At 39.9% G+C, this 26,120-nt stretch overlaps 1 protein-coding gene across 1 annotated transcript; it reads left to right on the forward strand.

Moving 5' to 3' along the window:
• The first annotated feature begins 1,484 nt into the window (after window positions 1–1,484).
• Window positions 1,485–25,107, forward strand: LOC108716097. Its single transcript, XM_018262227.2, has 7 exons — window positions 1,485–2,070; window positions 12,676–13,619; window positions 20,663–20,717; window positions 21,148–21,250; window positions 22,336–22,478; window positions 22,919–23,161; window positions 23,974–25,107. Exons 1-7 carry the CDS (start codon window positions 1,996–1,998, stop codon window positions 24,658–24,660), a joined length of 2,250 nt encoding a protein of 749 aa, XP_018117716.1. The 5' UTR covers window positions 1,485–1,995; the 3' UTR covers window positions 24,661–25,107.
• Window positions 25,108–26,120: the final 1,013 nt, after the last annotated feature.

Genomic DNA, 26,120 nt, shown 5'->3' on the forward strand with positions numbered 1-26,120 from the left:
ATGGTTAGTTGCAGGTCGGAAGATTGGCACAAACGTTTGTTCGTCCAATATAGCCCAATAATCTGCACGTCTATGGCCAGCTTTCGAACTGAAGTATGAATTGGATAGGGCCTGAATAGAAAGATGAATAATTAAAAGTAGCAATAACAATGAAATTGTAGCCTTAACATGGGGTCAGTGAACCCCTTTTGAAAGCTGCAAAGAGTCAGAAGGAAAAGGCAAGTCATTTTAAAAAAACGTTTAAAACAAATAATGAAGACCAATCGAAAATCTGCTTAGAATTGGCCATTCTGTAAGATATTAAAAGTTACCGTTAAAGGTGAACCACCCCTTTAACCACTGGTAAATAACTGCAGTCTGCCCCATAATATTGCATGGACATTACCCATGGCAAGTTGTCTTATACAAGAGGTCCTCTGCACTCAACTCATTATCAATATATTTAAGACAGACATTTTGTGCATACTGCTACTGAAAAATGCCTTACCCTTTAAACAAAACAGGGATTGTTTGTCCATATATTGCAATATATTTAAGCTGGCCAACTACGTCAAAGTCATCCTATATGGTTGGCCAGCTTAAATATATTGCAATATATGGACAAACAATCCCTGTTTTGTTTAAAGGGTAAGGCATTTTTCAGTAGCAGTATGCACAAAATGTCGCTGTCTTAAATATATTGATAATGGTTTGAGTGCAGAGGACTCTTGTATTTGTCTATATGTATTTTGTGGTCACAGCCTCATTGCACCACCGCCTAATGGTTTTAAAAAGTAGTGGTGAGCACAACTTTGCCTTGTAATGGCAAGTTGTCTCTCATGCATGGCTAATTAACAGTTAATTTAGGTGCACAGTGCAGACTGCACTAGTTTCTAACAACCTGTATTAAATGCAATACAATGAATTGCACCTAGCAGCACAGAAGGTGGGTTTGCTATATGTCTGGTTTTAAAGGAGTGAAGTAGTAAGCATACATTTTTATGGCTGGTTTACACCAATTTGTAGGACAGGTTTTGTAATTTGTTAACATTTTGGGTGTAAACCTACAGATAATAATTATTTACCTTCAAATATGCAGAATTTTGAAATACACCTACAGGAGCCATGTATACGACCTCCAATACGCGCAGGTATTTGTGGTTTCAGATTTTACTGTAACCCAGGGGGGCCCAAGAGGTAAAGGGGCCCCATGAGACCCTAGTTCATATACAATTTGAATAAATATGGGTAAAACCTCTAGACATTTTGGGGGCCTGAAAAAGAATTTGCAGTGAGGCCCAATAGTTGTCCCTGCTCTAACCTTTGTCCTAAGGGGAAAAGGCAATCACCTGATCAGCTTCAACAAGTATTACAAGCCAGTATTTATACATCTGCATACATTTCATATTACTTGTAAGAAACTGCACAAAGCATTGCCTATGCCCGGCACACAAAGGCAGCCTGAGGGGTCACTTGAGGTCGGGGTCACCTGCATTATCCCCCTCCTATTGAGCCCTCCTTCCTCTGTCACATGGGGTAATTGTTTCAATATGTTGCTGTTTCTAGACGTGTCAGACATATGGCTGGACTCTGAGGCACTGGCAGATCAAACACAAACAAGTAGTCTCACACCAATACCCGGGGATTCGTGTTTTATTTCGGTTCGCGTCTGCTGCCTGCCCTGAGAGCTCCACACATGCAACACGTCTTCTGACGACTAGGCAGGGTTTCTCCTTTATTAGTTGCCGTCTCCTGTGTTATTATTTGTGCCGAGGCATCTCAGGAGTTAAACGCATAAGAGGAGTTCGGATAACTCGACCTGTTGACAGCAGAGGGCGCCCCAGCTGTTGTCCCAGTGCAGCAGGTAACTGGCCCGTGCGGGGAGGGAGAGGGGAGAAGGCTGAGCCGGAGGGAGAAGAGAGAGAGGGGTCCAGGCTGGGGAAACCCGTGTTTAATAGATCTCAACGGCTGCAATTACAGTTCCTCTGTTCTCAGAGAGCGGCACTGACTCTTGTCATGGGGACAGTCTCTGCATCATGGATTCTTGTGGCAGCTTTGTTGCTGTGGAATGGCAAGCTACACGAAAGCAAGGTAATATTTATTAGCCGCATTCCTGTATTCCCTAGGGGTTTTGTATTGGTATTAAATGAATGAAATATGCCCTGCATTGTACACCATCTGTAAGGTTGTTAGTTAGCTTTATATAACATCTCTTTTTATAGACAAGTCATCCTGACTTCTCAGTAATGCCGAATGTCTCTTACATATAGGGCCCAATGATATGAACTGTTCTGTAGGTCCCTCCATGTGAGATGAGCAATGTGCTGCAGTCTGTAGGTTCCTCCAGGTGAGATGAGCAATGTGCTGCAGTCTGTAGGTTCCTCCAGGTGAGATGAGAAATGTGCTGCAGTCTGTAGGTTCCTCCAGGTGAGATGAGCAATGTGCTGCAGTCTGTAGGTTCCTCCAGGTGAGATGAGCAATGTGCTGCAGTCTGTAGGTTCCTCCAGGTGAGATGAGCAATGTGCTGCAGTCTGTAGGTTCCTCCAGGTGAGATGAGCAATGTGCTGCAGTCTGTAGGTTCCTCCAGGTGAGATGAGCAATGTGCTGCAGTCTGTAGGTTCCTCCAGGTGAGATGAGCAATGTGCTGCAGTCTGTAGGTTCCTCCATGTGAGATGAGAAATGTGCTGCAGTCTGTAGGTTCCTCCAGGTGAGATGAGCAATGTGCTGCAGTCTGTAGGTTCCTCCAGGTGAGATGAGCAATGTGCTGCAGTCTGTAGGTTCCTCCAGGTGGGATGAGTAACTGGCTGCAGTCTGTAGGTTCCTCCAGGTCTGTAGCTCACAGCTCAATACCAGTCACTGAAAAAGCATGTCATATTATTGAGCTTACAGTGTGTACTTTGCTTGACCGTTTAAGGTGTTTAAGCAATTACTTATTTATAGCTAAATTTAGATGACTGAAACTAAGCCAGATGATGTCAAATACTGCATATACTTTGCACGCAGTTGTATATATGGCTTGAAGTAACAGAAAGAAAACATTTATCTGTAGACATTAGGGGCCAGATTTATCAAAGGTCGAGGTGAAGTTAAAAAAAAACCTTTGAATCGAAGTGCGATCGAAGTACGATCGTATGATTCAAAGTAGGCCGAATTCAAACCCCAAAAAAACTTCGACCTTTTGAGTTCGAAGTTTTTTTTAACTTCAACCTTTGATAAATATGCCCCTAGATGTCATACTTCTGCAGACTTGGTTCAACTGGGTATCATGCATGCAGTGCATTGTGCATAAGTATCCCCATTGTAAGACACACTGGAGTCATGTACAAGTCACAATTATTCTGTAGTTTGTGTTTCTGGACTATTTTGATATGATGTGGGGTAGCATAGTGGCACTTTGGTTAGCATGGTGGCTGTTTGTGGGGTTTAATATTTATGATTCTAAAGAGGTGGGGTTGCCACCATAGATAATGCACATTGAGAGAGTTGGCACCTCTTCTCTTACAAACTGGACCATGCACACTTCTAATTAATAAACTGCATGGCTAAATAGCATTTAATACAGATGCAAGCCATAGACACAGACTGAGCAAATTCCTATGTAGTGTGTGAGTTGCTAGGGTCCAAATTACTCTTGCAACCATGCTTTGAATTGAATAAGAGACTAGTATATGAATAGGGGAGGGCCTGAATAAAACGATTAATAATAAAAAGTAGCAATAACAATACTATTGTAGCCTTACAGAGCATTTGTATTTTGAATGGGGTCTTGAAGTCCAATTGAAAAGTTGCTTAGAATTAGCCATTCTATATCATACTAAAAGGTGAACCACACAAGTTCTTGTGCTTGTACATAATACAACTGGACCTTGTAAGAGAGATAGGAACCATGACAAATGACTTGCCTTTTGAATTAAGTTGTTGTTTTTCTGTCAACTTGTAAGCAATTTTTAGGGGGATCATTATTGTTCATTCTTTATAAATATGCCTGTAAAACTCATACATGTGAATAGAGAGCAATGAAATTTCCCTGTGGCAAGCGCTTGCGCTTTTTGATAAGTCTGCCTCATGGGTGTAATTTAGCCTCGAAGCTTGCGGCAACTTCGTAAGAATGTCAGAAGCTATTATCATTATTACTATTATTACTATTTATAAATAAATTTAAAAATAAATGTGACACTGAACATAAAGATTATGAAATTACAAAAACAGGGAGTACTCGAGTAACATACACCCGACTTAAATACTTACATACTCATACTTACATACGGGGGCTATTGCAATAAATGTATTGTGGTTTGCTTGGCCTTTATTAGCATTTAGCTTTAATAAACCACCTGCCCCAATCACCTCTGGTGTGTGTTGTCTACTGTGGAGCACAGAAAGGAAAAAAATAAATACTGTGTTAAGAAAGACATCTGTCTAAGTTGCATTTAATAAGTAAATGTAAATGTTTCAACTTACATACAAATTCAACTTTAGAACAAAACGTCAGACCCTATCTCTTACATAACCCGGGGACTGCCTGTACAACAATAACGGAGACAAGAGGTAAAGCATGCCCTGCCAAAACGAGTTTACAATGCTGCTGTTTCTATGGGCTTTTAGCAGGGCCGGAACTAGGGATAGGCATAAAAGGCACCTGCCTAGGGCGCAAAGATGTGGGGGCGCTCGGCAGGTACCTTTTCAAATGTTTTCTGCCTACCCCATAGTCCAGGTTGCTCACTCCCCTCCCCTCTAGCACTCTTCCCTCCCTCCGTCACTCCCCCCTACCTACCTCCCTCCCCTTCCCCCTTCATTACTCTGCCGTGTCTTCTTCTTGCGTGTGCGCATGAGCGAAGTCCTGATGGCACGCATGGTGGGGGCTTGGTAGCCGACCGGATGCCTAAGGCGCACTGTCAGCACAGACCCGCACTGACTTTTAGCAAAACTATACCTTGAAACGTAGGTGTGAGGATTTCCTCCTGTGTTTATGTATGTATGTATGTATGTATATATGTATGTATATCAGTGTTCTGAAAGAGTTGTCCTCTAGTAACGAGTGGGTCAGAAAAAACACAATTCACACCCACCCATAATCTGCAAAATATTACCACTTTAAAACCCACAGCTTGAGTGGCACCAGTCGCAAACGCCATTTTTGAGGGAGACCTTTTCAGTGCAAGTGCACCAAGCATTAGTATAGTCATTTTATAGTAAATTCATCATTACTGGCCCAATAATCGGCTCTAGACTACCCATACCTAGTCTCCAGACAATTACTTTACTGATAAAGTATCATCATTTTAGGAGGAGAATACAATTAGGATGTATACATACAAAGCAGATCAAGGAGATATGATATTGATGGGGGGGTTGCTACTAAAAGTTGGAGTGCTGCTGCTCTCGGTGCTTGCATTAAAAGTAAATTGTGTGTAAAGATGTTGTGATATTATATCTGTACTGTAGTGAGTAGCAGCGCTGTGCCGGGCCTGCCTCCTGCTTGGCAATGGCTTCTGCTCTTAATCAATTTCACGCCTACCTTATTCAGTGATGTGCACCCCCCTTTGGAATGCAGTCCAGTTATTTGAGGACACGGCTGCATTGATTCTGCAGTTGCGTCTCTGTTCAATCTAATTAAAAGTGCATGACTGGAAGGATGAAGATAGGCTAAAGGAAATGTGTAACTGACCTTTATTAAGATTTAAAAGGATGCAATAAAAAACACACAGCCAATGTGCCAAAGCTGTCCTTAATCTCTTTTAAATTCTACTAATAGTGCAGGCTGTACACTCAGATCTACATCTCCTTCTATCCTGGACATGGCAACAAAGGTTGTGTTGTTACTATTGAACTAGTCAGTAGAGTCTCTTGGTACAAAATGAAGTACAGTTTCCACACTTTACCAGATCTTTGCAGAAGGACTAAAAATGTTTAGAAAATACATCATCAGCATTATGACATTAAAGGTCAGACCCTACATTGTTGTTTTCTGTAACCTTGAGTCTTCTGTAAATGTGTGTCTTGGCCCTATGGAGGTGTTTGCACTATATGGTTAAGTTAAGTTATATGCTGGTAATGTCAGCAATGGGGGCTGCCCAGACATTCAGAATGGCAATTATCTAAAGTGGATACTTCTGCAAGCTAAGATTTTCATGGCAGATCCTTGCTTATGTGGCTTTATTCCCCTTTAAATGTATACCTTTAAATTAACTTTTAATATGGTGTAGAGAGTGATCTTCGGAGACAATTTGCAATTGGCTTTCATTTTTTGTTATTTCTAGTTGCTAGGGACCAAATTACCCTGGTAACATGCATTGTTTTGAATAAGAGAATGGAATATGAATAGTAGAGGGTCTGAATAGAAACACGAGTAATGGAAAAAAAGAAGCAATAACTAAATTGTTAGGCTTACAGAGCATTGTTTTCTAAGATGGAGTCAGTGACCCCCATTTTAAAGCTGGAAAGAGTCAGAAGAAGAAGGCAAATAATTAAAAAAACAAAAAACGATAACATAAATATAGAATAAAAATTCTATAACATAATAAATATATAAATAATCCTTATTTGAAGTAAAAGCAGCCTATTGGGTTTATTTAATGTTTACATGATTTTCTAGTAGACGTATGAAGATGCCAATTACTGAGAGCTCTGGAAAACCTCAGGTCCCGAGCATTCAGGATACACAGGTCTTATATATAAAACACCTTACAGTTTACAATATATTTATAGTATAGATGGAGTAAAATATTGCAATAACTCCAGACGGTTCGAGATTAAGGGCCCTGCAGAGTTTGCAGTCTTGAGAATATGCTGAAGGCCAAAACCATTTCCAGTGTAAACCTTGCTCTTTTGGGGAAGCTCCAGTTAAGTAAAAAGGAAGTGTCATTTGTTCTTCAGTTAGCAAAGAATGTTTTCTAATTAGTAAACTATCAACAATTTTAGCTATTGCTTCGTGGGAAGTAATTACTGAAGTATGAAATACCAACAGGGTCATTTAGCAAACAAAGTTACCAGAGCGTTCAAGCAAATATGGGGGCAGGATGACCTGCACTTCTAATTCACAGAATGAGTGATCTAATTATATAGTTAATCCTGGGAAGCCTGAAGTTTTTTCTAGATACAAAAGGGGTAGTTAGGCCTCTTGTATGGCTTCTGTTGTCTCAATTTTTTTTGACCATTAATAAACAAAGTGCTCACTGTGCTTTGACCTTTTGGGGGGCAGAGGCATTGCGACCTTCTAATTTAGGATATTCTGCATAATCTCTTTGATGAACTTTTATTTAAAAAATGTCTTTCATGTAAATATTCTGTAGAAACAAAACATACTGAACATGCATTTTGCTGAGTAATGGAACCAGTTAAAGACGTCAACTTCAAACCCCTCTCCACCACGAATGCCAACTGGTGGTTTTAAAGACAAATTAATGATATTATTGTACTAGAAATGATCAAAGTATTTATTTTTTGGCCCCTTAAAGTTACAATGCACCTCTTGCAGGAATAGTATTTCCAGTCTTGACAAATGAATGTATGCAGTCTAGAGAAAATAAGTATTTCCCTTTAACTGACCAGACGCACACACATCAAAACTGCTTTGACTTGACCTATTTAGACTATTGTTCCTACCCATGTATGAACTTTTTTTTTAAGTACCCTTATATATGTTGCAATGTGTTTAATATGCGCTTTGCTGTATTCAGTGGAGCTTTAAATAATCCATATTTATTACCTAGCCTCAAAAGCTCTGAGAAACAAAACATGTCTTAAATACAATATATTGTGAATCTCTAGTGACCTTTACATGAAAATACATAAAGGGTAGTTCAGTGTGATAATACAATATACAGCATATTTTCCAATCAGAATCTATGAAGTCCAAGGACCAGGAAAGATTGTTCTTTTTCAATTCAGATATTTAGAGCTGAATCGTCAGATATACAGTTAGAAACAATAGAATTCTACCTGTATCTGGCCAAAGGCACCCAATCAATATTTTCTGACTTGCCCGTTTGACGAGCCGACCGATATCCGAGTCTTTTGCAGATATCGGTTGGCTAGTCTTCCACCATACACGCACCGAATATCGTACCCAACTGTCCTGTTTTGAGGGACTCCCAATTTTGACAGCTCAGCCTGTAGTTCCGGATTTTTACTGAAATGTCTTGAGCTTCTTTTTTATCTCCTGCACTGAACAGCCAGAAAAAGATACAAAGTTTCTGAAATTTAATTAAATGATGCTTTTAGCAGAGAGCACAGAATACTTGGCATCTGCACTTTGTAACAATTTAAGACAAGCAAAAATACAATTACTATTTAAGATAAGCAGTTCTCTTGGGAGAGCTGAGACAGCTTAAAGGGCACCTGTTGGATGAAAAAATATCGCCCCCCCCAGCGCTAGGACAACCGCACCAGGAAGGAGCTCCTGGTTCGCGTGGCCATGTTGGGGCACACACATGCGCATAATGAGAGAATACCACAACTTGCTCACTATGTGTGCGTGAGTGACTTCAGAAGTTAATCATGCACTCTGCACAACATGGCCGCTCACACTGGGAGCTCCCTCGTGGTGCAAGTGTTTGCTCCTGGTGGGGTGGAAACCACAACTCTGGTTGGGGAAATTATTTTCGCCCAACAGGTGTCCTTTAAACGGCAGTTCACCTTCATTAGCAAAACTGTAATAACACATAACACTTGAACCTAAACCCTTCAGAAAAGTGATCAAACTTCCCTAACCTGCCACATGGTTGTGGTATTTATGGGGTGTTGCAAAAAATTTAGCTGCACGTAGCGTTCCTGATTTTTTCGTCCCTTGTTTCATTTTTCAAACGTTGGGAGGTACAGTACGTTGTACAAAACTTTATTGCATATGATATCTGTGCGTGTAACCAGATTACACCAAGACAAGTAAACCACGTTGCTTTGAAATATTTTCCAAATATCTCACCCCTCTGCTCACAGTTATGCACTTGTATATATTTTACAGATCTGCTGACTAATCAATTCCAGACTGATGTAAGAAATGGCTTTAATTCAAAATTTGTATGTATTCCCACTACTGTATCTAACATAAATATCAATTTAAGCTCTATGGTAGTTATGCGACTGACTATAGCCAATTCTACAGATTCTCTACAATTGAGCATATGGTTTTGCTTTAACTTTGTGGTACGGATGAAAGAAATCCCTTCTTTAAATTGTATTTCCTGCAGCCTCATTCCTATACATTTTAGAACAAATCTGGCCTCTTTTAACATAAAATGTCAGTCCTAAAAAAAGTTAAATGACTGTAAATCATGTTCTAAACTAAACTGTATGTCACATGGTTAATCATTAATGTAAACTAAAAGGCCACAAAGGTTCTCCACCTTTCCATCCTACATCATGATGGTATAATGAATTTACCAAAAACCATGTTACTATGTCATTATGGTATAGGTTGGCACCTCCATAGATGTACTTTTTCTTACACATGGGCATAAAGAGTATTGCATATGAGGGTACAAATTTGCCCCCATAGTGGACAGTTACTCTGATTGCAGATATATTTTCAAAAATATATAGATTGCCTTCAGTACACCGCACAATAGCTTTTAAATCAGTAGTGTCCAACTTATTTCATGATGTAGGCTATTTATTTCTCATAGAGCATCAACCACTTTCTTGTACATCAGAATTTCATTACCTTGTGGAATATCTGGTACAATACTGATTCACCTTTTGAATGACCATGTACCACATATTCCTTATATTACACTGCACAGGGCCATCTAGTTTTAGCTTGTTCTTGGTCATTAAATCGACCCTAAAATTTCACAGGGTCAGACTGGAGCATTGGGGACCCACCAGGGCTGCGACACCAAGGGCCTCCTGGCAGTCATAATGGTATAGAATAGTCCCATCTGCCTCTCTTGATGCTAAGGTGCTTGTAGTAGGAAGAATCATATTTGGAATTATAAGAGAAAATTCTAGTTCTGTTCTGGATTTTTGTCTCCTTTACTGGCAGGTACATTTACCATCAATCGCATTCCAGTGCTGTCTGTCAATGTCACACCTAGGCAGCAGCAGGCTTTCGCCTAAATGTTGCCAAACTTCCGTAAAGCAGAGACCCTAATGCCCCACAGAATTTAATCTTAATCAGTATGGTGAAACCCATAAATCTTACTTGAACTGTACTCAACCTTTCATACACAACTATATTAGCAATTATTAGTAAACTTTCTTGACAATCCTATCATCTTTCAAGAACTTGCTGAAGCCTCCCCATCTTCTTTTCTGCTGATTCACTGCACATGCTCTGTGCTGTTGTCACTTACTGAGCTTAGGGACCCACTCACAATATACAGTACACATAGAATATAAATGTCACAACAGTAATAGCTGATTAGTAATTTAATACAGATAATTACTACAACTAGCATCAGTGCAACTAGCATCAGAATTTAATAATCAGTCCTGTAGCATCGGCTTATATTACAGGCCAATCCCGTTTTCTGCTTGATAATTTGTGACTACCCCTAAGCTTAGCTTCTCAACAGCTGCTCAGAGCCCACTGAGCATGTGAGTGTCGCAGACACTTTCCAAGATGGTGACCCCCTGGGACAAGTTTGAAGTCCTGGATCATTGCTGCTATTGAGAAGCTGAAACTTTAGGCTGGTGCAATAAGTTCATTATATAAAATATGGCATTTTTAACCGTATTCATTTTTAAGGTTTAGTTCTCATTTAACTCCCAATTGCTCAATGCTGCAGCTGAAGAAGGTAAATGTCCACTATCCCTATACTCTGTTCTAATTGTATTAATCCACAAAACTGACAAAAAACCCAGACCTGTGCGAATCATATCACCCTATCTCGCTAATAAAAATTGATGATAAATTACTAGCAAAGGTCTTGGCATCTAGACTACTGAAGGTTATAATATCAATAATACACCAAGACCTGTCTGGTTTCATGCCAAATAAACCCACCTTAAAGCTTTTGAATTTGGCCCAAATTTGGGTATATAACACTTCAAATTACAATGAGGCACCCAACAAGGCTGTCTGTTGTCTCCTCTTCTGTTTTTACTAGCAATAGAGCCGCTAGCTATTGTTATTCATGGCACAAACACTATCCAAGGTCTTCACTATAAAACCTGTGAACAAAGCATAGCATAATATGCAGATGGAATACTACTGTTTCTTTCTGACACTGGCCCCTCCCTCCAGTCAGCGTTGAGCGTCATACAGGAATTTGGCTCATACTCCATATTCCGATCCACCATATTCCCCAACATTTCAGGCCTACAAACATTACTCTACCCTGGGCAACCCAGATTAAATATCTGGAAGTCAATGGGACCCCAAACGTAATGGAGTTTCTAGATTTCAATCTAAATGCACATTAACAACATTTACTTTGGTTGGAACCTCCTTCCACTAACTGTGGGGGAAAATCAACCTTATAAAAATCAAATATTTATCTAAATTTCTCTACTTGTTTAGAAACTCACCAACCAAAGTGCCATCCGTTTATTTTAAGAGAGCCAATAGCATACGACTAATTTATGGTTGGGGAAACAACCCAGGCTCTCATGGAAATCCCTTACGACCCCAATACAAATTTTCTGCTACTCCTATAGACCCCTTTAAATAGATATACAATTGAAGCATGCTTTTAAATCTCAATTCAAGAGCTACAACTTTACATTTCAAAAATATGAAATTGGAGACATACTTCATGCTTTCCACCCTACAAATTAGTGTCAACATTGTGTAAGGCCCTACAGGATGCGCTGCTCTCAGCATTACACCAAGCCCACCATAAGTAGCAAACCATTTTACCAACAATTAAAGATGACATTTGGGAAGAAGCCACTGACACAGCCTATAAATAATTAATTTCCATATGCGATAGACTGATCAGTTTTAGAATTTAAAATTTTGCACCTCGACTACTATTTACCTAACAGACTTCACAGGGTCTACCCAAATAAATCTGCCCAGTCATTGATACTTTTTGGAGAAAAGTGGTTGTGTCTCAGGGACCATTCAGATTTGCCTCAAGGCATGTCTCCTGAAGCATGTCTACTAGGGGTATTCCCCCACAACTGCATCAAAATACTCTACCATACTGTACTTTTTTATTCAAGGAAAGCTATTATTCTTCATTGGCTACAATCGAAATCCCCCCTTTGCATTTTGGCTAAACATCATCAATCACACACTTCCACTCTTCAAATTTACATATGAGACATGCAGATCACTAGATACATTAAGTTCAAAAAGGTGTGGTAGAACTGGCTTGATGTTTATACACTATATAGGTAGAGTAGTCAGCACAACTTCTTACACCTTTCCTTCTTATGTTGTAGTGCAGGTTCCTGAGTGGCCACTTTCCACTGGCAATAATAGTAGCAATTGTGATTGAACAGGTGATTGTGACTGCCCAATGCATAAAATCTTGAATGTGTACACTACAAATGTACAATTTCCCTGTAATGATGTTTGAATGTGACACTGTTACATTGCTTTGTGATTTGAACCGTTTTGCCAACTGTTGAATAAAAACTTAAAAATGTTGCCAAACTATTTCAGTTTATGGAAATGATTTGCATAATGCATACAGTGATACTATATTTAAAATGAAAACTGCACCATGTAATGTTGGCCTATACAAACATGTAACAATTGCAAATCAAACAAACAATGCTTTCAATTTATTTTTTCCTTCTTTTTAGGTATATTATATGTGTGGGACTGTCTTAGATTCAACAGAAAAGGGCCTAATTCTTTCACCTGGTTTCCCCAATCACTACCTTTCTGGGTCGCACTGTGTGTGGCAGTTCTTCATCCCTGCTGGTTCTCAGCTACTTGTGGAAACATTGGATTTTGATATATTTGAAAGTACAAGTAATGATTTCCTAATGCCCTCTTCATCCTCGGACTCCAAAACTCCAAATTCCAACCAAAAAAGAAGAAACGGAGGTCTCTTTACTACTGAAACGTCTTTGACTAGTGAATTTCCTAAAGCTACAACTCCAAATGTTAATGAGGTTAACAATCATATTAGTATCTCACGCAAGAGATGGGATAAAACAAATAAGGGTGAAAACCAGTTGTCAAACTTACAAGGTTTAAAAAAGGAGCAAGGTTTAGATCATGCTGGGACAAGCACATCTCAGAAGGCACCTGTAGAATCAAATCGTTTTGATGAGCAAGACTCCACCAAGCCTGTAGATCTGATAGCTCCATTTACTGCAGGAGTAGTAGAGTCATTGGATTATTGGCAACCACCCAGTGAAGATGCAACATCATTGTCTCTGTATATGGACAATGACTCAACCAGCCAGCCTCTAGTGCAGGACATATGCCCTCATGATGTACTCTACATTTCTGACCTTGTCACTTTCTCCTCTCGTTTTTGTGGATCCAACTCGCCCCTAAACAAGACCTTGGTCTTTGGATCTCCGGTAGAGATGATGGAGGTCATTATGGAACTCATCACCACAACTGATCGTGGAAGAGGCTTTGCTATACTGTTTACTTACCAGAACCAGACCCTGGTTACATCTATGGGTATTCAGAACAGACAGGGTGGCGATGGAATGATGTTACTGGCTGTGACTGCTGCTGCCATCTTATTTGCTTTTGTTCTGCTGATGGCACTCTGTTTGTCTTACAGGTAAGATACTGTATAAACTGTACGTAAGGGTCATACACCTTGTACCAAAGGTCTTTACACTTTATAAAGGTGATATAGGGTAAAAATATGGCTTGCACTCTATCCCTTCCTTTGGATTTCTTTTATATCACAGTTCACCAAACTCATTACAATTGGCACTGGTGGTGATTAGTGAGAGTACCAAACATATTATAGTATTTGTGTATGGTGTTTTATTTTTTAGCCTGAAGCACTGATCCTTTGTATCAATTTTTTTTTTCTATAACCTGGGCTGGGGGAGGAGACTGGATGGAGATCAGCAGAAAAATTGGTACACCCTTCCTCAGAGTTTCAACTATAATTTAACTATAATTTTTGTATAATTATGTAAGCATTATACAACCTTTCCATGCTACCCATTACAAGGGGGGAGTTGACACTCATTGTTAATGTCCTCTTTGGACCTGCAATATATTATTTACATAGAGTCAGTAAATGCCACAGCACTGTTACTAAAAAGGACTTCCTAGTACCCCAGACATTTGGCTTGGCAAAGCTCAAGTTCCACTCAGAGGGAGCACCTGAATATACAGTAGCAGGTAGGGAAATGCACTGTGTGGTGTCAGAAACACAATTAAACTGTGTGCTAATATATCTTTAACATGCAATACCAATTTATTCTACAACCTGGCAAATGTTATATAACAGAGTGGAGTTATTGTTAAAATATGGATGCAGTGGATCCACTACACGATAGACAACATCATGTGCAGAGTAGAGGTTATGTCTGCGGATGTACTTGATAATTAAAGGAGAACAAAGTCTGCAGTCAATGGGGGGGATGCCAAATGTTAATGCACCCTCCAAGGATTGGAATATGCCTGATGCCCAAGGTCGGTGCTCCTGTTTGCAGAAAACTGTCCTGGTGTACTAGCGAGCGAGTTATCCTCTTCCTTCCATCTTCTTTCTTCGGAATCCAGTGGCTGACGCATGGGCAGTAAAGTGGAAAAGCCTTTTTTTTTTTTTTTTTTAATCATTATTAATAAAGTCTGGCTTTTAAAGGGGTTGTTCACCTTCCAACACTTTTTTCAGTTCAGTCGGTTTCAGTTCATCTGACTTTTTCCCAATTACTTTCAATTTTCTATGTGTGACCGTTTTTTCTAATATTGAAGTGTAAAGGTGGCCATACACTGGCCGATAAAAGCTGCCGACAGACTGAGTCTGATGGCCAGCTTAAGTCAAATTTTTCACCTTTCTAAAGCTGCGTTGAAAACCGAGTAGAGTGCCTGAGTTTCATTAAAATCAATACAACCCCCCCCCCCCCGCTCAGTCTGAATGCAACAAACTCCCTGCCTCCCCCAATGCTTGTTTAACATGTGCCTGCACAGGTGGGCCATCTGACTTGTCACTATCAAATGGACACCTTTCTAATGGAATAGACCCTATTCCTATAGTGTTGGCTTCAGCTTTAAACACTATGGGGTAAATTTATCAAAGAGTGAAGTTCCGCCACTAGAGTGAAATTCCGCAGCTCACAGTTCATTTCTATGGGATTTTGAAAGGCATATTTATCAATGGGTGAAAGTTCACCCTTTGATAAATACGCCTTTAAAAATCCCATAGAAATGAATGGAAAGTGGTGGAATTTCACTCTAGTGGCGGAACTTCACTATTAACTTCACTATTAACTTCACTCTTTGTACCCCAATAATTCTACCCCAATAATTCTACCCAGATTTCAAATCTTTATACTAGGGTTCAATACAAATAAAGCAGGCATTTTCTCTGTAGGTACAGCAGTTTGTCTGCCCCATCTATGAAGGTGCTACAATTTGAACAGATCATGCAGTGGTAAGGTCTTCCAAACAAGAAGAATACAAGGTTTTCCTTTGCAGTGCAGATATGCTATATAAATATTTTTGAAAACTAGTTGGTGCAAAACCAACTAACCCCAGTCTTGCACCCTGGAGCTCTGACTTACTGCCAGCATGTTAAAGGAGAAGGAAAGTTTTCTTGCACTTGGGGGTGCCAAATGTTAGGCACCTCCTAGTGATTGTATTTGCTTTCCTGAAACTCCGGGCCGGTGCTCCTATCAGCAGAAAACTGCCCTGGGTCATTTCAGCGAAACACCTCTTCTGGCTTCTTCTTTCTTCAAATTTCCGGGGGCAGACGCATGCGCAGTATAACAAAATAGGCGACTTTTTAGTTAAAGTTCCGTTTTTTGCTCTACTGCACATGCACAGCTGCACGAAGAAAGAAGAAGCCGGAAGAGGATTGCTCTGTGGTGCTCACTGGAATAACCCCTGGCCGGTGCAGTTTTCTGCTGATCGGACCGGGTTTTCAGGTGAGTAAATACAATCACTTGGGGGTGCCTAACATTTGGCACCCCCCAAGTGCAAGACGAGTTTCCTTCTCCTTTAATAACAGAGCTAAGAATGTGTTCCTGACTGCAAAGAACAGAGATTATGGTAGATTAGCAATCAAGACTCCCTAGTAAGAGATTAGGCTACTGTAAACTACTCCCCTCGGTGAAAAAAACAGCATGACATCCATAGAAGTTGTCATGGAAAGATTTACACTATTGATCTTGGAATGCAAAACATACAGTTTCTCAGAGATGGAGAAAAACTCTTTATTTATTTATTTATTTATTTATTTTTTTAACTGAAATAAATTTCTTTTTTCTCCCAAATGAAGTCTGCCAGGGCCTAATTGCTTCTCAGAATACCTGTCCTGCCTTGTAATAAGTTCTGCTTCATTCAGATATTCAGACCGTTCAGAATTACAAGACTATTTTAGTTCCTTGAAAAAGGGCCTTCTGTCCTGCGTAATTAGGAATTAGTGCACAGTAGCTGTGTCTGCAGGAACAAAGGTTTTGACAAATAAGAACATTTCGTAAGTTTGTAATAAGAGCTGCCAAGGGCACTTCTCCCTTGTGCCAGTTCTGCATTATGATAAAGTATAAATCAACTTCATTCTTTTGAGTCTGCTTTTTGGCTGACCTACTGTATCTTCTATTCCAAGCATGTGTTCCACACATACCCTTAATATATTTCATTTTTTTCATAGCCAGAAAGCATTTTGCTTTCTAAATGTATTTCCCCTGTCCTTAAACATTTTATACCATTCCTACTCCATTCCTACTTTTATCTTATAGCTCTTCTTCAGTTTTTTTTTTTCTTTTGGGCTGGTGGGCTTGGGGATCAACCAGAGACTGCTTGCTTAAATTATTTTCATTTTAAATATGAATCATATCAAATATGATATCATCTTAAACATCTTAAGATGTTTTTAAATAGCAGTACTTTAATAAATGTGCATTTAGATTTGTACGCAGGTTTGGTAATTTCTTCTGTAATATGTTTCCTTTCTAATCTCATGTGAAGAAAGGTGAGGCAGAGTATACTTATTGTTGAGTACGGCATCCTTCAGTGAATCCTCAGATAGTGAAACACTGGCACTCAAGGAAACTTCATGCAGGGTTACCCCTTGCTGGTTTATTAAGTTTGCACTTTCTAATCTCATGCCAGAGATAATGTCTTGCTTAGGGTCATATAAGGCAAGCTGTGAGTTATCCCTTATAAAGACCCATTATCAAGGCCTCTGGCAATTGGTGACTACTTGTTCTTACAAAGCAGATCATTATTGTGGGCCACCATGAAGGAACAGATAGTGCACAGTCCATTTTGCCAGTAAGTGTTACTTCCCTGGCTCATCCTTCTGCCGCAGGGAAGTAATGGGCTCTATCCCTTGTTTACTGTGTCATGTCTGAAAGGTTTGCTTGTTCTGTAGCCAGGGATTCTGTGTTTGTTACTGTGTTTTCAATTTGAATGAATGCCCTTCTTCATCCCTTTTGGGCATACGCTTTGACACAAGGGGAAACGGGATATGTGATTCCAAAAATTCTGTCTGTCTGAATGGTTCTAATTGTCTCCCATGGTTACTTTGTTGATATTATCCTTTCTGTCCCTCTTCTACCAATGACCAGACATGGACCCAAGGCAAGGACATGAGTTACTATCCACTCACAGGTCTGCTACTTCACTGTGCCATGCCAGTGGAATTTGCCCCCTCCAGAAGCACCCTAGACACATAACTCTACTGCCTTCCCCTAGTTCTGCAAAGGTATTGGAAAACCAGAGATGAAATACCAAAGTTGGACCATCACCTTGCCAAACTATGAGTAAAATTGACAATCATTCTTCAGTTATCAGCACATCATCTTTACCTGCACTTGGTTGCAAAATGTGACTAATAACACATACAATTGAGTCCCACGTACATCTGTGTGCCTGACAGAACTTGGTTGTAGGCCTCTTTGCTCTGATGTGTTTCTTTCAGTTCAGTCCACATATTTTCAATGGAATTTAGGTCTGGGCTTTGTGGTGGCCACTCCAATACTTTCAATACTAACAGTTTGATGCTTTGCATCATTATCATGCTGGAAGAGAAAGCTGATGCTTTAAGGTGTTGCTTCGGAATTTTTACATAACCCTCTGTCCTTATGATTTCATCTATTTTCTGACCTGGACCAGTGCCTTTTACTACAGAACACCCCCATAGTATTATGCTGCTACCAACATGCTTCATAACTGGTATGGAGTTATTTGGCTCAATAGACTCACCCTTCTTTTTCCATACATATCGATGGCCAAATGGTTCCATTTTTTTTTTATGTAACCAGAAAATCCTCCTTCAAAACATTGTCATTGATCATCTGCACAATTCAGAGTGGATATTTTATGCTGGCATAGGAGTAGGGCTTTTATCCTTGCAAGACAGCCTTTCAGGCCATGCTGAGGAACTCTCTTAAAGGAGAAGGAAAGATTAAATCTAATTAAGCCTTATCAGAAAGGTCCACCTAAATATACCAGTAAACCCTCAAAGTAATGTTGCTCTGAGTCCTCTGTCAACAGAAACACAGCATTTCTTTCCTTCTATTGTGTACATATGGGCTTCTGTATCAGACTTCCTGGCTTCAGCTTAAACCTCCTTGCCCTGGGCCTGAGCATGCTCAGTTTGCTCCTCTTTCATACCAAACTAATACTGCAGCTGCTATCCTAAACAAACAGTGATTCTAGAGCTTTTTGCTCAGGTATGGTAAAGCATTCTGCAGAATAAATATAGCATTCTAGCTTGCACTATTGCAGCTAATCTATTGGAAATAAAATGTCTCTGTAGCTTTCCTTCTCCTGTTGTGGTGGAAGTTTAAACGGTTTCCTATAAAAATCATAAGAACAGGTCCGTATCAAGTAGTTGCTGCACCTGGAATATTTTCCCTGAAAGCCCCCTTTAAAGCCACCCCCAGCCCTGCAAACCTTTGAGCATCCGACCCGCTCACACTACTAACGGATATTCTGCCTTGCTTCTGTGACGCTGGGCTGGGGGTGGAGCAATCCTTCCATGGGTTGAAGTTCGGTTTTCATTCGTAATTAGCCTATGGAAGGATTGTGCCTCTTCCAGGCCAGCGTCACTGAAACTGCACAGAAGGTCTTTTAGCAGTGTCGGAGGGTCGGGTCAAAGAAGGTTCGCGGGGCTAGGGGTGGCTTTCAAGGAAAATATTCCAGGGTGCAGCAATTACTTGATATTGACACGGCCCTATGATTTTTATAGGAACATGTTATCGCTTTAATACTGTGGTACCTAATGCCTCCATCTCTTCCATCATTTCCTTTTGTTGTTATCCAGGGGTTCAGTTGAACTTTTCAGAGCGTGCATTTGAATGATGCAGGATCTGTGTGGCTCCAATATTTCCATTATGGCGTATAATTGTTTTTACAGATGCTTATGGGACCTTCAACTTTTTGAACATTGTTCCTAAAAATAATCAAACTTGTGGAGGTCTGCAATTTTGTTTTTTAGTCTTGGTTAAGTTGGTAACTATTTCTCCTATTCAATCCTTGTGTGTGCAAAAATCACAGCAGCAAATCTCCACCTTTAAATCACCACTCTACCATTAGATGTTCTTGCTACATATGCTGAAATTGTTTCCGGCATCTGATAAGGGACTGTGAAAAAACCAAGAGATGTCTCCATTTTACTTATTGTGTTTCCATAGATATGACACATTCCCTTTGTGTGAAAATGATATATGACAGTATAGTGGCCTTTTAATCTTTCTAACCAATTACACAAATATCAGTTTGTAAAGGGCAGATGGAGGGCACAGGAGTCCACACTGTTTTGGGCTCAGTCATTCCTGAGAATCTCTTATGTAATATTTATTACTGTTTTCATCTATACAGGGCTTCAGAGCAAGTGGTTTGCTGAGGGTGTCCCAGAGCTTGCATATATTTATTTGTGACTAGCAGGATGTTTTTCTAAACAGAACTTTTGTAAGTTACTATCACATGATGAGTGCTAGCATAAGCACTTGCAGACGGTTCTCTTGCAAGTCAGCAGGGGTGGTGGTGAGCGCTTTGGCACTGTGATTTCATGCTGCTTAAAAATGTGGTCCTTACAGCTCCCTTTTCACAATACACATTTTTTTTTTACTTCTGACACTGGAGTTATGTAATAAAAGGTGGAAAGTTTGCTACAGGTCTAATCACCTGTAGCAATCCAATCAACCCGTAGCATTTACTGGTCTCAAAGAAACCATTTTATTGGTTGTTACAGTTACTGCACCTGCGCAAATGTAGTGCTTCTTAATATATCTGAATCTGCCATTTATTTATAGATATTTAACACATGATGCTCGAATGACCTTTTCGCTATTAGTGAAAAGTGGGTTGACTACTGGTTGGGCGGGTTTGGGTTGAAATTTGGCTAACCAATGCAGGTTATGTTTAGGATGGGTCAGACTCGGAAAGTGCACTCCTACACTGTTCCTAAAAATTCCGTGAACCAGAGGCGCATGCAGAAGTAGTACAGTGCAAAAACACACAGGTACAGGTGGTGCCCAGGTCCTACAATGGCAACATTATGTGAGTTAGGGTCAGGGGCGGGTTGAATTTTTCCTGAGCCGCACATCACTAGTTGCTATTGGGTGTAGAGGTTGGGATAGCATTTTTCTAAATGTATGTAGCTGTACCTGTCTTTGTTTTATATCTTTCAATTTGTAGGCAAAAAATGTGTCCCAAAAGAGATCCAGAAGCTGAACAGTCAACACAACAGTCTGTAAGTGAGCTGCATATATTCTCCCATATGATGCCTGTTGGAGAGCGTTTATGGCTGATATGGCATAGGATTAATATGAACATAGCCTATATCCCAAGACCCAGACCATAGTGTTAATTAATTTTAAGATAACAGGTCAGTGTGTATTAATTATGGGAGTCACTGGCAAATCCTGTGCCAACACATTGAATAGAAGGGGATATACTAGAACGTACAGTAGTGCAAGTGTATGTTCACCTTCATGCAATGTCTTTTGTATTTCCCACCGGCCTGTCACTTTGCTGCCTCACTTTACCACTACCTGTCACACCACGAGTAGTTGGGGCAGTACATGACCGTATAGTACACAATTTATCATATTGTATCCATACCAGGTATTCCCTTCTCTCACACCCTGCAGCAATTCTTTTATTGATGTTCTTTTACTCAGAGTGGAAGCCAAAATGTAGCATTGGAAGCCAGTGAACTTCAGTTGGTAGTACCCAGTGCGGCTGTTAAGCAATGGGAGCTGGAAGCAGCCAGTCCAGAAGAAGGTAAGGATGGAATAGAGAATATGTGTGACTGATTTGAAATTATCCAACAATTTGTTTTTTTTTTTTTTTTTTTTTAAAAAGTTGCACTACAGTTTTTCACATTAAAGGGATACTGTCATGGAAAAACGACAAAATGCATCAGTGCTATTCTAGCAGACTTCTGCACTGAAATCAAAAGAGCAAATAGATTTAATTTTAAAACGTGGCTAGGCTAGACTAGACATGTTGTCATTTTCCCAGTCGCCCCCCAGTAATGTGACTTGTGCTCTGATGATAAACTTCAGTCACTCTTTACTGCAAGTTGGGGTGATATCGACCCTCCCTTTCCCCCAGCAGCCTAAGAGCAGAACAATGGAAAGGTAACAATATAGCAGCTCCCAACAGATCTAAGAAAAATACTCAATACTATAATCCAGGTCCCACTACAACCCCATCAGTTACATTAAGTAGGAGAAACAACAGCCTGCCAGAAAGCAGTTCGATCCTAATGTGCGGGCTCTTTCTGAAAGCACATGACCAGGCAAAATGACCTGAGATGGCTGCCTACACACCAATATTACAACAAAAAAAATACACTTGCTGGTAGGGATGCACCGAATCCAGTATTTGGGATTCGGCCAAATCCCCGAATCCTTGGTGAAAGATTCGGCCGAATACTGAACCGAATCCTAATTTGCATATGCAAATTAGGGACAGGAATGGAAAACGTGGAAAAAATTCTTCTTTTGTCATGAAAAGTCACGTGCTTCCCCTACCTGTCCCTAATTTACATATGCAAATTAGGATTCGGTTCGGCCACGCACAAGGATTTGGCCGAGTCCGAATCCTGCTGAAAAAAGCTGAATCCTGGATTCGGTGCATCCCTACTTGCTTGTTCAGAAATTAAATTTTATATTGTAGAGGAAATTATTTGCAGTGTAGTCAAATTTAGAAATACAACTACACCATAAAAATCATGACAGAATCCCTTTAATAACTGCAGTGTTCCAAAGCAAGATTTGTATGAGGAAGAGTATATTACTGACAATGATGGAGCCCACGATATGTCAACATGAAATGTTCATGCCTTGTCTCTACCTTTATAGCTGCAGATACCTCTCACCAGACCCTCCAGGTGGATTCCTCCTCTTCTGCTGCCACAGTGACCGATTCCCACAGTGACGAGGTTTTCGTTATTTCAACTAGCAGCAACACTCAGCAGTTCACCTTTACCAGCTTCCCATTAGAGGTGAGGCCATAAAGTTTTTCTACAAATGATGTAGTATGTTCTATACATATTTCTCGTACTTGGGGATTACATGTGCAATATACGCATCAAAGGAAGATGTGCAACTGAAGTTAAAAAAAAAATTAAAAAGATGTATGGCCAAATGGTTAACCCATTCAGATGTAATATAGTAAGGGCTTGTACAATTCAATCACACAGAAACCAATGAATGGACAGAGCTCTGTCTTTTACTCCCACACTTCTTCCTGTTACTTGTATGTATGTATGTATGTATATAGGAATTAAGTAAGATTCTTTAATAGGTCACATATTATAATATGAGTTTTTAAGTATTCATTGTGAAAGCATAGTTTTATTTTAAGGATAGGTTTTTGGATTATTAGAGGAAAGCTGCTTGTTCTTTCTTGCAAGAGTCATGAAGGCCATTGTCTGATTTTCAGGAGAGAAGCCTAAGAAGGAGTGTCACTAGCCCAGCCTCTGTATCAGACTGGGTGAACCCAGATTACTCAAGTGTGGATTTGGAGGAGGAGGACAACAGAAGTAAAAATAAGGAGATGGGTCCAACCAGACAGAGGACCTGGAGTGTTCGCACCTTCAACAGTCTGCTGCCTCCAATAACCCAGCTTCAAATGAAATGGCGTGCAAGGACATCCAGCGGTTCCTTCACTAAACTGGTAGATAATGTGAGTATTTAATGTTCAATACACAACTCTAGACATTCCAGAAATTGACTCATGGGGTATGCAGCACTCACAGATTCCATGGCAAAGTATCTATGGATTCAACTTGTATAGGCTGTATTGTTTTCAAGAAAACATATTTTATATTATTTCAGTTCCTGTTGATTTGGGTGTAGTACCATGTGCACTGTGGCTGCTCCTCTTGGGATGTGTTAATTGTGATCTTTGGTAATCATGTGGCAGCATATAAATATAACCAAAATAAAAGAGCTACTCGTGACACTTTATAAATGGTGAAAAAAATGTATTCAGCTAATCTCTCTAGACCAATTTGTACATATTTATACTGGCAGAACAACCTGTATCGGCTTCTGATCATGTGGATTAGGGATGCACTGAATCCAGCTACTGAATCCGCCACAAAAAATTTGTCTGAATACTGAATCTGAACCTTAATTTTCAAATGCCAATTGGAGGAAAAAAAAAAAAAAATTCCATACATTTTGAACCAAAACATTTCTGGATGTGGCTCTATGCATGACTTTAGGATGGATTTTCTATAAGGGTTTAGTTTGGCTGAACATTACGGGATTCAACCAACTCCTGCAAAAAGAGCTTGGGTTCCTCTGAATCCCAGACCAGCCAGGATTCAGTGCATCCCCTATTATGAATAAAAAAAGAAGTGGTAAATTAAAGCTCAGCAAACTTTGCTTATGTTTCACTTCACATTTAGAGAGGTAGGGGCTGAACAGAAATTATACAATAATTATGGACTCCCCCAGTCTTAACATTTTTGTTGTGGTTGTATTTTTCAGGGTGTTAATGTAACTCCAAAATATCCACCTCAGGAAAATTCTAGAAGAGCTTGCTCTGCAGCACAAATGGATGGCACTACCAGTCGCCTGTATTCTGAGTCGTCGGCCAGCAATGCTTCCTATCCTCTGACCCGCTCTGCACAGCTTCAGCGTAAACTTCCATCTTGTAATCTCAAGAGATCACGACCCTCTATCGGGCTTCTTAATGATTCTTCTGACTGTCTTCCTTCTAGCACCACCAGAAACCCCTGCATCTGGGAGAATAACAACCTTTATCAAAAGTCAGCTCTGGAATTTTCTGCCTTACCCAGAAGTGCCACTGCAAACAGCATTAGATCCAAGGAGCTCTCTGTGGATCTGGAAATGCCTAAGACTGTTTTCGCCATTTGTGAGGAGGCAGATGATAAGCAGCCATTGGTATTCGATGACCAACTAAGTCCAAGTCAAGACTGTTTGCCACCAGAGAAAGAAGTCAAATCTATTACATGTACAGTAGATGTTCACTCTTTTGAACCGTCTGAGTCCCTTCATGAAGTTGGCTCTAGTATGAAATCTGCTGATTGCACCAGATATCTCTATACAGACGACACTCCAGCTTTAGGCTCATTCACAAATCCAAACATTCCATGTGTTGCAAACACAGCCAAACAAGATTCCGTGCTAGATGCCAACTCTTGCCACAGATAGGTTTGGCTGCAGAATGACTTGCCTTTGGAACACTGGATGCCTATATAAGAACCAACCTTGGATTCATTCCATTCATTTCAACTTTGATGCAGGAAAAAAAAAAATCAAAGGCCTTATATTAATTTCCTTACCACTATTTTTGGTCAAGATTGATTTAAACTTCTAGTACCTCAGTTTTCAAGACTTCACAAAAGTGTTTTTCAGACAGTTGTGCCAAATAATGTAGGAGGAGTAACTACCACCTTGGCCAAGATTGCACAGATTTTCTTCCACTGTTGGGTCCACTTGTTTGTACAGACTGCAAAATAACTGCCAAGGAGTGATTAGCAGGAAAAGCTCTGATGGGGTTTATCATCTTTTTTGCTGAATGGTTTTCACGGTTGCTACAAAATATCAGAAAGAATTGTAAAGATGTAAAATGATTCACATTAAAACACCTATTTAAGTGATTTGTTTTGACATTGGTTGATGGAGAATGAACAAGACATGATCAGTATTACAGAATTTACAGTTAGGTCCATAAATATTTAGGCAGAGACAACTTTTTTTTTTCTCATTTTGGTTCTGTACTTTACTACAATGAATTTTAAATGAAATAACTCAGGTGCAGTTGAACTGCAAACTTTCAGCTTTAATTCAGTGGGTTGAACAAAAAGATTGCATAAATGTGAGGAACTTTTCTTTTTTTTAACCCAATCGCTTCATTTCAGGGGATCAAAAGCAATTGGACAAATTAAAAAACTGAAAATAAAATGTTCATTTCGAATACTTGGTTTAAACCTCTTTGCTGGCAATGACAGCTTGAAGTCTTGAACTCATGGACATCACCATAATCTGGGGTTCCTCCTTTTTAATGCTCTACCAGGCCTTTACTGCAGCGGCTTTCAGTTGCTGTTTGTTTGTGGGTCTTTCTGTCTGAACTTTAGTCTTCAACAAGTGAAATGCAGCTCAATTGGTTTCAGATCAGGTGACTGACTTGGCTATTCAAGAATATTCCACTTTGCTTTAATAAACTCCTGGGTTGCTTTGGCTGTATGTTTTGGGTCATTATGAAACGCCTCCCAATCAATTTGACTGGATTTAGCTGGATTTGAGCAGACAGTAGGTCTCTGAACACCTGATCATTCGGCTGCTTCTGTCCTGTGTCACATCATGGATAAACACTAGTGTCCCAGTGCCACTGGCAGCCATGCACGCCCAAGCCATCACACTGTCTCCGCAATATTTTACAGATGATGTGGTATGCTTTGGATCATGAGCTGTTCCACACCTTCTCCATACTTTTTTTCTAACTATCATTCTGGTAGAGGTTGGTTTCATCTGTCCAAAGAATGTTTTTCCAGAACTGTGCTGGCTTTTTTAGATTTTTTTTTAGCAAAGTCCAATCTAGCCTTTCTATTCTTGATCCTTATGAGTGGCTTGCACCTTGCATTGCATCCTCTGTATTTACTTTCATGCAG

The sequence above is a fragment of the Xenopus laevis genome, chromosome 1L (genome assembly GCF_017654675.1).
Source record: "Xenopus laevis strain J_2021 chromosome 1L, Xenopus_laevis_v10.1, whole genome shotgun sequence".
In the NCBI taxonomy this organism is placed as follows: Eukaryota; Metazoa; Chordata; class Amphibia; order Anura; family Pipidae; genus Xenopus; species Xenopus laevis.

Excerpts from the sequence above, each read along its gene's own strand:
- LOC108716097 (XM_018262227.2), top strand. The coding sequence starts at position 1,996 with ATGGGGACAGTCTCTGCATCATGGATTCTTGTGGCAGCTTTGTTGCTG. Across the intron at positions 2,071-12,675 it reads GCAAGCTACACGAAAGCAAG|GTATATTATATGTGTGGGAC; the intron begins GTAATATTTATT and ends CCTTCTTTTTAG. Across the intron at positions 22,479-22,918 it reads TTACCAGCTTCCCATTAGAG|GAGAGAAGCCTAAGAAGGAG; the intron begins GTGAGGCCATAA and ends TCTGATTTTCAG.